Source organism: Sarcophilus harrisii, chromosome 3, assembly GCF_902635505.1.
Source record: "Sarcophilus harrisii chromosome 3, mSarHar1.11, whole genome shotgun sequence".
In the NCBI taxonomy this organism is placed as follows: Eukaryota; Metazoa; Chordata; class Mammalia; order Dasyuromorphia; family Dasyuridae; genus Sarcophilus; species Sarcophilus harrisii.
Genome location: NC_045428.1, coordinates 605,527,645 through 605,539,881, shown reverse-complemented (window position 1 = coordinate 605,539,881; position 12,237 = coordinate 605,527,645). Strand labels below are relative to the sequence as shown.

Here is a 12,237-nt window from a genome sequence, read left to right as displayed (position 1 = left end):
TAGAGGCATTTGTACTTCAACTGGGCCAAAGCTCCACTGGGACAATAGCTGGGGCCCTGGCCACGACTCAGGGATAGAGAGCAGTGCCCGAGGTCAGAGGCTCCCCAAGGTCCTACCAAGTTGTCTTAGGAGGACAACTTCTGCTGCTCAGAATTCACTCTGACCCAGCTAAGTTAAGCATAATCTGAAATGAAAAGCAACAGTCAATGAACTGCCAGGCTTTCAGCCTTTCAGGATTTTGTGGCAGAAAGACACATCCAGGAGAAATATCAAGTGAACCTCAAAGACTAATTTCCAGGGGCTGAATACAAACTATTTTTTATACATGAAAATATAAACCACGCGTCCAAGCCTGTCATCAATAACAGGGCAGTTTGCAAGGAAGACTGGGATTAGAGCCAAGTACAATGGTATTCTGAAAAGTAAGAATTTCCACAGAAAAATCAGATGGAAAAGAAAGGCTGGTGGCAGGGAGAGAATAAGAAAGGGAATTTTAGAGGAATCCTAGTCAAAACAGAACTATCAAAAACATTCATTAGGAAGAGAATAAAAGTCTCCCCAACTTATAAGGAAATAAAAGTGTGAGGAAATAGAATGGGAGTTGTCAAAGCATTAAGAGTGATAGATTAATGGGAATGGGATAAGGTAATAGGATGAAGAGAATATAACAAATACATTTAGAAGGTTGTAAAAGTTTTCTAAATTCAGATACAAAAAGAGAGCAAGGAGAAAGGGTGAAGGGAGCGAATGAGGGACAGCTATTTGCTGGAAGGGTAGGTCCAGTAATAGGAGGACAGATTAGTGAGAAGTAAAGCAATAGTCAAGAGGCATAAGAAATAATAGATATATATAAACACAACAGGACGATATGCAGTAGAATTTATTATGTTAAAAAAAAAAAAGCCAGGGTAGTAATCATGGTCTCAGACAGAGTGAAAGCTAAAATAGTTTTAATCAAAAAGAGAAAAAAATAAAGAAACTACTCTTAGCCATACTGATCACTAATTTTTTAGATTATGGAAAAGAGCAACACAGTATAAGGTTGGAATATTTTTAGGATGTAGGAAATGAATAAGTTGGAATAGTTGGAAAAATATGTTAAGACTATGACTTCAGAGAAACGATAAATAAACATAGTATGGTCTTACATTAATGCAGATGAATATATGTTTATATGTATATGATTATAGATGTCTATATACATATTTGTGTATGTGTATGTACAAAAATTAAAATGCCTTTAATTTTAGCCTACTTCAAGGCTGGATGGGAAGAGGAAAGAAAGGGGAAAATAGGAATTAAAAAAAAGTGGAATACAAAAGAAAACCTATAAGGAAATGAAGAAAAGATGGACATCACTGAAACAACTTGCAGTATTTATTATATAGGCTTTCTTAAACAGAAATTTATTGCTTTACATTTTGAATCTTTTATGTTCTGCTGTGCACAAGCCAATTTTCCCCCTTATTTTTGAATAAAAATTTAAAATACATAAAAATAATTTTTTAAAAAACTTAAAAAAAAATTTACTTTGAGGCAATTTGTTTTCTTCAATTGGGAGATTCTTGAAGAGTTGATTTTTCCTGTCATATTCTCTAATTTTTATCAGAATCCCCTTCTTTCCATCACAAAGTTTTCAGCGAGCTTGTCAGACACATAGATTGAGGAAGAACATCACAGGAATATGTGTTACTTGACTAAGTTACTTACTTGACTAAGAATAAATTATTTAACTTGAAAAGGCTTCAAGCCAAGACCAAAGTGGATGGAGAGTTGATCTACTCACTGAAGCTTCTGAGGCTGAGAAGCAATAAAGTATGAATCAATTCTTCGCTAATTTTTTCCTGATAATGACCAGAAATTTTGGCCTGACAATTAAAACCAACAAAAGAGAGGAAATAGTCCTTACCCAAGGACAGCAGGTTCTGGACACTCTCCAGTGTGACCTCCTTGTACAGCTCCTTCTGAGAAGGGTCCAGGAGCCCCCACTCCTCCTCAGTGAAGTCCACAATAATGTCCCTGAACGTCACCAACTCCTAAATCATCAAAAGTCACTTGATTTAGAGCTAAAAGGCTCCAAAATTCATCTAGTCCAACCCTCATCAATGTAAAGGAGGAACTGAAGTTGAGATGGGATTTGCCTAAAACTCCATAAATTTTGTGTGAAGTCAACACTTGAAAGTAAGGGGATGGATAGAGCACCAGTCCTGAAGTTAGGAGAACCTGAGTTCAAATTTGGCCTCAGACACTTAACATGTCCTGGCTGTGTGACCTTCACTTGTTCATGCAACGAATACGTTCACTATTTAATATTGAATTATAGAAAAAAAAAGTAACTCTAGGGAAAAGAGGGTTTGCTTCCTTCGCTAAAAATGAAATAGTTTATCAACTGGGGTTGGAGATTGAGCAAATGCATAAAAAAGACAGAAATTATTTCAATGTGCCACTAGAACTCTAGAACCCTGGGGATCAGGAATCAAGAGAATGTGTCAAAAAGCAGATTGATGGATATCATACAGAGAGTGCCCCCAGCTGCAAATGCTCCCATAGCACTGGAAGATGTCGCCTATTTTTCCAACCTGCTTAATAGAAAACATGTGTCTGGCAAATGCACTTGGCAATTGACGGTCCTCCATTTCATAGTCTTCCACTTTCGAGCAGGATGAGAATCTCTTTTACAAAAGTTCTATTGTTTTGAAGCAATTCTTTCTTTAGAAAAAAAGTCTCTTTTTTAGTTTTTTTTTAAATTTTCTTTATCTTTTTTTCTTTAAATTTGTTTTTAAATATTTTTAAAATTTTTAATTGTCTTTAAATTATCTGACTCATCTTCTCTTTACAAGGCATATTTCATTCTTAGCTTCCATTAAGTCCATTGTTGCATTTCTGAGCTAAGAATAATTAGTCTTTTCTTCATATTTTAGATTTCCAAGAATTCACAAAACTTTCCTTTCCACTTCATTTTCTGACTCATGATTCTTCAGGGGGAGAAAGCACTAGGGGAAGGCCATGCTTTTATTCACTGATAACTAGTCTATTGAATCCCTGCCCTGTTCTTAGCCTTAACACAGTAAGTGCCACATAGAAGATGCTTAAGCAAAGGCTGGTTTCAGCCCAGCGCTCCCATCCGCTTACCATGCTGTTTGTTTCGCTTTAAAAGGCCCCCAAGCAGCTAGGTGGCGCAGTGGATGGACCAGCCCCCAAATCAGGAGGATCAGATCCAAATCTGGCCTCAGATACTTAATAGTTCCTGGCTGTGTAACCCTGAGGAAGTCATTAAACCCCAATTGCCTCAGGAAAAAAAGAAGTCCAAGACTTGGCCATCACCTACTTCCTACAAGGAGCCCCCTCGTACTCCCCAAACCCAGCTCCCCCCATGTTGAAGCTTCCCCAAACAGCCCTAGCTCCCCACCTTTAAGGAAGCCTGCCCTGACCCTCCCCACCCTCGGAGCCCTCCTTCTGCCTCAGTCCTTTTCTCAGCCAAACGGCCTGAAACTTGCTCCTTTCTTTGTTCCTTCCTCTCGTACTCGCTCCTTGGCAGTTTCTCAGTTACTGCCGAGTATCCGATGCTCTCGTTTTAGACATGGGGAAACTGAGGCAGACAGGGGACAGTGACTTCAGTGACTTGGGTTCCCCTGAAGGGTCTGGAGAGAACTCCTGCAGCTCAGACGTCCCAATGCCAGGCCCAGGCTCCAGCAGTCTCACTGCCCCTCGCCCTCGGCCCTGAAAGGCTTTGTCCTTCCCTTCCTGATGCCGTAACGTCCAGATCCCTCTGCTCCGGCCTCGTCCCCACGGCCACCCTGCTTCGTTCAGCGTTCAGGACCACCCGGAACCTCCGAGAGCCTTTCTGGGGCCACTTTCTGACCTCCCCAAGTCAGTCTGGCGCCTGTGCCCTCCACGTGCCAGGCTCAAGCACTGGGCCAACACCGTCTCACTGGGCCAGGAAGTGTCTGATGCCCCTGGGGACTCGGGATGACCGACTGCAGGCCCAGAACACCCCCCACTGGGCCCCGAGCCTTGTGATTACAGAAGCAGGGAGGGAGGCAGACCCGTCGGCTGCTTCTTCACATTTGCCTCCATTTTTTGTTTGTCACTCTTGGAATCCTAAGAGCCTCTGCCCAGGCCAATGCTGGAGCTGTGCTCTCCTCCTGATGATCCTGGACTTTTCTAGGGGCTTTTCTCCTGTCCTCCCTCCTCTCCTGGGTCTCCAGGAGACCCTTCTTCTCAGCTTCTTTTTCTTCTCAGCTAAAGTCTCACCTTCTGAAAACAAGCTTTTCCCGGTGCCTCAAACCCCTAGAGCCTTCCTCCCTCGGGGAGTGCCTCCCATCTACACTGTACAGAGCTTGTGTGGACACACCTGATGAGATGTTTTTTCCTTTTAGCCTGAGAGCTCCTTATGGGCAGGAACTGATTTTTTCCGTTATGTTCCTTTGCCTCCCCAGTACCTACTAGCACGGAGGTTGGCACCAGGGAGCCATATTCTAAACCCTTATTAACTTAACCTAAGACCTGGCAAAGGAGAGGGACTCAGAGCCCTGAGAGCAGATGTGAGGTCTGAGAGGGCAAGAAATGGGCAGAGCCAGGCGGATGATTTGGGCCCTGCTGCCAGGGTCCCCCTCCCTCTGACAGAAGGAAGCTTCCTGTGCTCTCTTGGACGCCCCCTGGGCCGAGGCTGCTCAGCTCCGGGCAGGGACCGCACTCACCTGGGACAAGGGGCTCTGGCTGCCAGGGGCCATGTCTCTGGTTCTGGGCTTGGATGCTCTGCCAGCCGGGCTGGGGAGGGAGAAGGATTCCAGAGAGGGAGGCCGGGGTCTGAGCCTTCCCTTCCCAGGCTTGATGGTGACCTGCCCACAATGAGAGAGATGTCAGGGCAGGGACGGTGGGGAGAGGCTGCTCCCCAGGAGGAGGCCCAGAGATCTCAGAGAGAAGGAGGCAGAGAGATCTCAGCTCCCACAGAATCTGCTTCTGGTCTAAGGACTGAGCCTGGCTCCTCACACTCCTAGGAGTGCCTTCCCCCATCTCTGTCCTGCACCTTTAGGAAAGACCCCTCTCTCCTTCCCGGGATTCCCATCTTTCCTGAAGGGCCCGCCTGTCCCTGGGCCACACCCACCTGGCTGTCTTGATTGACAGCTCTCCCCCCCAATACTTGCACTCCCCTTCTTTCCCCTTTCACTCTCTCCAGCAGGATTTCCCACTCTTTGTGTCCCAGCCTCGCAGAAGAAAGGACTATACTATCTGGCCGTGGGAAGTGTTAACGAGCGGCTCTCTCTGTGCCACCCTGGGCCCTGCTTCCGTTTCTGCCTCCCCACGGTCTGACTTTGAAATTCAAACTCACCAAACTTTTCTCAAGTTAAGCTTGGGGGGGGGTTAGGAGAGGGGAGGAAGAGGCTTATTGCCCAGACTGGCCTGATGGCCCCCAGCTGAAGCTCCACAGCTTATGTCCACTCCTTTTGAAAATAAGCTCCCTCCCCCCCAAAAAAATCCCCTCCCCAATCGTTAGACTCAGCTTTAGTTTCTCTCTAAGAAAGGACCCCGTGGATTCCCCTAAAATCCTCCGGGGCCCCAGGGGCAGGGGAGGCTGTGGCCCCGTCCCTTTGCCTCGTGGCCAGCAACGGACTCTCCCTAAAACGAGCCGCATTTTAGCTGGAAAATATCAATTTTACCCCCTCCATCGGCAGCCTGGGGGGGGCAGGGAGAAGAGGCCCTCGGCCCCAGAAGCTCCCCTCCCCCAAAGGGCTGAGAAGGGGGGGGGGATGCCCGGGCCCGGCCTGGGGAAGGTGGAACAATTCTAACCTGTCCTTGCTCCCGATCTCCAGCAAGCCCCGCCCCCTTTATCTTTTTTTATTTCCCTTTTATTGCCTGGGAGCCCGCATGCAGCCAGACTCTCAACAGCCGGGCTGCGGCCCGCACCACTCCCAGGGGAACAGAACCTCCTGGGCCCCGGAGGATCCTCCCAGGCCCCAGGATCAGAGGGCTGCCTCTGGGCGCTTTTCCCCAGGCGGCCCCAGAGCCCGAGGCTCGCGGCCCTCCCGGCGCTGGGGCAGCGGGGACCCCACGAGGGCGGTGGGAAAGGGGACGCCCCGTCAGTAGCCACCCCTCGGGGGACATCGGGGCCTTGCTCGGGCGGGCCCTGGGATGTCTGTCTGTCTGTCTGTCCGTCTCTCCTCCCTTTCTATTTCCGTTTCCCTCCCTGGTCCCCGCTCTCTTCCTCTTCCTCCCGGAAAGCCCTCGCGCCTTCTCCCCCCCATCCCCCACAAGCCCCGGTTCCGAGACCGGCCCGTTTTAAGTCCCAAAGACCGGCCGCTGCCCCCCGCTCACCTCAGGCAGCCGTAGTGGATTCCAGGAGCCTCATTTACAGGAGTAAAGGCCTCTGCGGAGCCGGAACCCGAGGCTGGGGACCGAACTCCCCGGCCCGACCCGCAGGGTCCGCTGCCCTCTGAGCCCAGCTCCCCCTCGGTCCCAGTTCTGGGCCCTCTTCCCCAGGGTCCTAAAGTCCGTCATTTCTGGGAGCGCTCTAGCGCCCTTCCCTCCAAATGGGAACTCGGCGTGTCCCCCCCCCGCCCAAGGGCTGCTGGGCGGCGGGACTCGGAGGGGCAGCTTGGGGACGCGAGTCCCACCTGCGGTTCGGGCCGGGAGAGGAGCCGGGATCCCCCCGTTCCCCGGGCCGGGCTGCGGGGCGAGGCCTGTTAGTCCCGCTTATGGACAAATACTGGTCCCGGAACCGAAGCTCTCTGGTCCCTCACTGGGAAACTTCCGGTTAGATTTAGTGAATTAGCCCAGTTAACGGAACCAGAGGTTGCAGGGGTTGCTGGTGCTTTGGAGAACTGTGTCCCGCGCAGGCGCGCCGGGGGTGAGGGGCGTCGGAAGCTTCTGGCAAAGCTCGGGGACTCCGTTGTGCCGCATGCTCTGAATGTGAGAACGCCCCGTTTTCTCCCAGAACTAAAAGGAACCAGGTGGGGAAGCCTCCAGAAATCTCGGGAGCTTGGCCCAGAGAATCCTGCCACTTGGATCCCACTGAATGACTCGGTGAATGCTGACCGACAAGTCACGAGTTTCCCTTTTCCCAGATCACTGTCCAGGCTGTTACCTAGTGCCCCGTTACTGGAACAAAAACCGAAGGCGGGACCGTCACGTCGGCCTTGCTAGTCAGCGAACGCATTGATGGATCCGGCAGCACTAGGGAAGTAAAGAGCTAACATATGGAGATGGGAAGACCCTGCAAGGAATCCCGGTCATTTTCTACCTTGTGTTCTAGAACACTTTCCCATCAGCCTCTGGGGCAGAGCCGCTCTTGGCCACGACCCAGTGACCGTCAGACGCTCCAGCGTTGGGGTAACAGCAGCACCTATGAAAGGAGACGCCGCGGCATGCGATTGTCCTGGGATAGTACTGTACTGTAAGAAACGACAAGCAGAACGATTCCGGAAAATCCGGAAAGACTGACGTGAACCGATATGAAGGGAAGTCAGCAGAACCAGCAGAGGCTCGCTGCACACAGTAACCACATGTTATGATGCACTGTGAATGACTTGGATACTATCAGCAACACAAAGATTCGAGACAACTCCAAAGTGTTCATGATGGAAAAATGCTCTCCAATTCTAGAGAAAGAACTAATGTTATCGGAATAAAGGCTAAACACTCTTTTTCCTTCTTTCTTTCTTCCCTTCCTTTCTTGTTCTGTTCAAGTCTTCTTGTACAAAATAACTAATATGGAAATGCTTTACGTAACTGCATATGTATGACATGTCAGATTCCTTACCGATCAGGTGGTGGGAAAGGAGGCTAGAACTTTAAACTCAAAACTTTTTAAAAATGTAAAAAATTAGTTTTTATATTTAATTGGAGGGAGTGAAATACTGTTTTAAAATGCTGTTTTGAAAGATTTATAATTCGCTGTGAAGGTTCAAAAAGATTTATAGTTATGTAGCTTATATTTTTTATCACTAAAAGATCTATTAAAGACCATATTATGAGACTTGACTCTACTACAATGCACATTTCTAAGCAAACTTTGCCTGGGACTTCTCTTCCAGGCAGAAGCCTGGAGGGAAGAAACCCCCCTTTTCCTTGAGATAATTGTCTCCAAGAAATGCAGGGCAGTGCTCGCACTCCCCAGGTAAGCATGAATCCAGAGGTCAAGGGGCCTACCTGTGCTCTCCCTGACTCCCCCTCATAGAACCAGAAGTGGTCTTGGGGGCCACCTTCAAGCCATGACTTCTGCTTCCCTCAGCTGTCAGCCCACCCAGAGTCCCTGCTCTCCTGATGGGGAGACTTCTCAATGGCACCCAACCCTCACCATCCCCCCTAGTGCTGCTTTTTGGCCATCTTTAGGTCACTCCCTCCAAATCTCCTTCTTCCTTTAACTCTGGAAAACATAATCACATCATGTACACTCATGTCCCCCAACACGTACCAATGAGGCTTTCAGCTAGGAAATGGAGCTCTTCTGAATATGTAAGTAAGCATAAGTAAGTCCATTTGATTCTACACTGGCTGTGCTTATATCTATATACTCAATGCCCACTTCATTATGTTCCTTCTGCCAATTCCTTTCAGAAAACTCTCAGACTCATTTCCTAAAAAAGCACTTAGAAGCTACAATTGTCCTTGGACTGGTGTGTGGAGCTATGGGAAAAACCTCTGTAAGACATTTCTAACTCTAAATGCACAAATCCACATCTTTTTTCTTTTCTGAATAATGTCTCATTTCCTTTCTTTATGCCCTCACCAGATCTCACCCAGAACACTTTGTGAATCTGGGTACAAGACAAAACCAAGCCATGCCAAAGGAGAAGACATGTGGCTCAAGAGACTGTGCCTGTGTCATCTGTGGAAGTGTCAGACACACATGTCCCTCAGCTGATCGCTATTGCAAAGAGTGGGGAGAGGCTCTCAGGGAGATGTCACATAATCTGTTTCATCCTTTCTTTCCTTTGGGGCCAGGGGGCTTCTTTCTGTGAGCAGCACAGGGGGCTCTTTGGTGGTCTCATGGAATACAATACAGAAAGCATGGCCCCAGATCTCCACATCTCTCCAGGTGGTGACTACTCCATGTTCAGTGGGGTATTTTGGGGTCAGAACTCCTCCCTGGCTCTCAGCCTAATCCCCCACTAAGACTTCTTCCCGTCTCTAACCCACCATCACACTCTGATGTCCAGGGTGCCCACAATGGAAGCAGAGATGCCAAGGGGCACTGCCTCCTGCAGTGCCAACTCTGCCCACTCTGGGGCCAGGGTCAGTAGTTGGAGAGCAACATCCTTATCCATAGGCAGCCTGGAAGGGCCATGTTGAAACCCTGCTGGGAGAAGTGGAAGGCACCTCCAGGGAGGGAGGAGGCAAGGGCAAGTCTGGAGAAAAGGCTCTGGGCTCTCTGAGGACCTGGAAGGGCACCTTGGAGAAGGAAAGCCTGGCCTGTGGGAAAGGCTACAGGAAAGCTCTGCTGCTGCCTCCTGAGGGACTGTCAGTCCTCTCTCATAAAGGTCCCGGTCATGCCGTCAGGGGTATTCTCTGAGGGGCAGCAAGATTTCCCTTTTCTGTGAAAGCCTTTTCAAACTGATTACACTCAAAAGGTTTCACTCCAGTGTGGATTGTCTGATGGCTAGAAAGACTAGAAGTCTATCGCCTTTCCACATAACTTACATTTAAAAGGTATCACTCCAATGTCAATTCTCTGATGACCAACTGTGTGAAAGCCACTGTACACAGATTTCTTTGATGTTCAGTAAGAAGGTATGTCATTTGATTTGGAACTATGCTCAAAAAGTTATCAAACTGCATACTCTTTAACCCAGCAGTGTTTCTACTGGGCTTGTATCCCAAAGAGAATGTAAAGAAGGGAAAGGGACCTGTATGTGCACAAATGTTTGTGGCAGCCCTCTTTGTAGTGGCCAGAAACTGGAAACTGAGTGGATGCCCATCAACTGGAGAGTGGCTGAATAAATTGTAGCATATGAATATTATGGTTCTGTAAGAAATGAGCAGCAGGATGATTTCAGAAAGACCTGGAGAGACTTACATGAACTGATGCTGAATATAATGAGCAGAACGAGATCATTATACACTTCAACAACAATACTATATGATGATCAATTCTGATGGACGGGCCCCTCTTCAACAATGAGATGAACCAAATCAATTCCAATAGAGCAGTAATGAACTGAAGCTACGCTCAGTGAAAGAACTCTGGGAGATGGCTATGAACCACTACATAGAATTCCCAATCCCTCTATTTTGGTCCACCTGTATTTTTTATTTCCTTCACAGGCTAATTGTACACTATTTCAAAGTCCGATTCTTTTTGTACAGCAAAATAACTGTTTGGACATGTAGGCATATATTGTACTTAACTTATACTTTAACATATTTAACATGTATTGGTCAACCTGCCATCTTGGGGAAGGGGTGGGGGGAAGGAGGGAAAAGTTGGAACAAAAGGTCTTGCAATTGTCAATGCTGAAAAATTACCCATGCATATATCTTGTAAATAAAAAGCTATAGTAAAAAAAGAAGGTATGTCATTCTATAAGCCTTTCCATATTAATTACATTCATAATCTATTTTCCCAGTATGGATTATCTGAGCTACAGTCTGAGCTATCAGAGGACAGTCCTACAAACATTGCCTTTATCCATCTTCCTTCCATTAGCAATAAGGTTGTCTGCTGATCCTCCTCCTCCAGGGAAAAGCATAGCCACATGAACCTATTTCTAAGACTTTTCAATGAATACTGAGAGAGAAAGTGAGAAAAGTTCTCTGGTTGAAAGCCTTCCTACACCGAGTCTCCAGGAAACTGCTCCTCATATTGATCTCAGCAAAAATAAAAATATGAATCCCATTTGAGTGTTTTATTCATGACAATGATCAGATTTGTATCTTATATGAATTCTGAGATAGAAAATAAGAAATGATTGTTGTTGGAAGACATTACCACTTTGACATAACGCACAAGATTTCCCTCAAGTGGGGAACCAACTTCTTCTGTTAAATATGCTAAGAATGGGAAGTCAAAGCTCTGCTATGTTCACCACACTCATGAGGTTTAGCTCCAATCTGGATTTTCTGATATTTAGCAAGATTGGAATTCAATGAATACTAGAAAATCAACAAAAAAACTACTAGGAACAATGAACAACTTTAGGAAAGTGGCAGGGTATAAAATAACCCCACATAAATCATCAGCATTCCCATATGTTACCAATAAAGTTCAGTAAAAAGAGAAAGAGAAATCTCAATTAAAATAACTGTAGATAATATAAAATATTTAGGAGTCTACCTGTCAAGACAATGCCAGGAACTATATGAACAAAATTACAAAATACTTTTCACATAAATAAAGTTAGTTCAAAACAATTAGAAGAATGTGAAGTGCTCAGGGATAAGCTAAGGTAATATTTTTCAAATGACAATTCTACCTAAATGAATTTATGTATTGGGTGCCATACCAATCACACTACCAAGAAATTATTTTAAAGGGTTAGGAAAAAAAACAACTACAAAATTCATCCAGAAGAACAAAAAGGTCAAGAATTTCAAAGAAATTAATGGGGAAAAAAATGCAAGGGAAGGTGGCCTAGCTGTATCAAACCTAAAACTATATAATAAAGCAGCAGTCATCAAAACCATTTGGTACTGGATAAAAAAATAGAGTAGTGGATCAGTAGAAAAGGTTAGATTCAGAAGATATAGTACTCAATGACTATAGTAATCTAGTGTTTTACAAACCCCAGAACTCTAGCTTCTGAGCCAGGAACGTATTGTGACAAAAATTGTTGAAAAAATTGAAACATACTTTGGCAGAAAAAGGGTATTGAGCATCACCTAACACTCTATAATAAGATAAGGTCAAAATGGGTTCATGATTTAGACATAACAGGTGATACAATAATCAAATTAGAGGAACAAGGGATAGTCTATATCTCAGATCAGTGGAGAATGAAGAAATTTATGGCCAAAGAAGAACTAGAGAACATTATGAAATGCAAAATGAATAGTTTTGATTATATTAAATAAAAAAAGTTTTGTACAAACAAAACAAATGTGACCAAGAGTAGAAGAAGAGAGCTGGAGGGGGGGGGGGGAGGAAATTATGAGTAGTGCTTCTGATAAAGGTCTTATTTCTAAAATATATAGAGAATTGACTCAAATTTATAAGACTACGTACCATTCCCCAATGGATATAGTCAAAGGATATGAACAATTTCCCGATAAAGAAATCAAAGCCATTTCTAGCCATATGAA

The 12,237-nt window shown here is 45.8% G+C and overlaps 2 protein-coding genes across 6 annotated transcripts in view; one reads left to right on the top strand and one right to left on the bottom strand.

The window, feature by feature from the left end:
- Nucleotides 1–12,237, top strand: part of LOC100914984 (zinc finger protein 454-like) — a 388,067-nt gene that overhangs the window by 67,736 nt on the left and 308,094 nt on the right. The gene's annotated exons all lie outside the window — the stretch shown is intronic.
- Nucleotides 1–12,237, bottom strand: part of LOC100917426 (zinc finger protein 665-like) — a 46,251-nt gene that overhangs the window by 12,578 nt on the left and 21,436 nt on the right. The window contains exons 1-3 of one of the 4 annotated variants that reach the window (XM_031963969.1): nucleotides 6,316–6,538; nucleotides 4,701–4,841; nucleotides 1,910–2,036 (exon numbers count right to left, since the gene is read on the bottom strand). The exons of 1 other annotated variant lie outside the window; for it this stretch is intronic. In XM_031963969.1, the coding sequence (XP_031819829.1) occupies nucleotides 1,910–2,036; nucleotides 4,701–4,733 (160 nt within the window). In that variant the 5' untranslated portion in view covers nucleotides 4,734–4,841; nucleotides 6,316–6,538. Of the gene's footprint in view, nucleotides 1–1,909; nucleotides 2,037–4,700; nucleotides 5,009–6,315; nucleotides 6,539–12,237 lie in introns of those variants that run through there. 2 more of the 4 variants (XM_031963968.1, XM_031963970.1) reach the window with 2 other exon arrangements.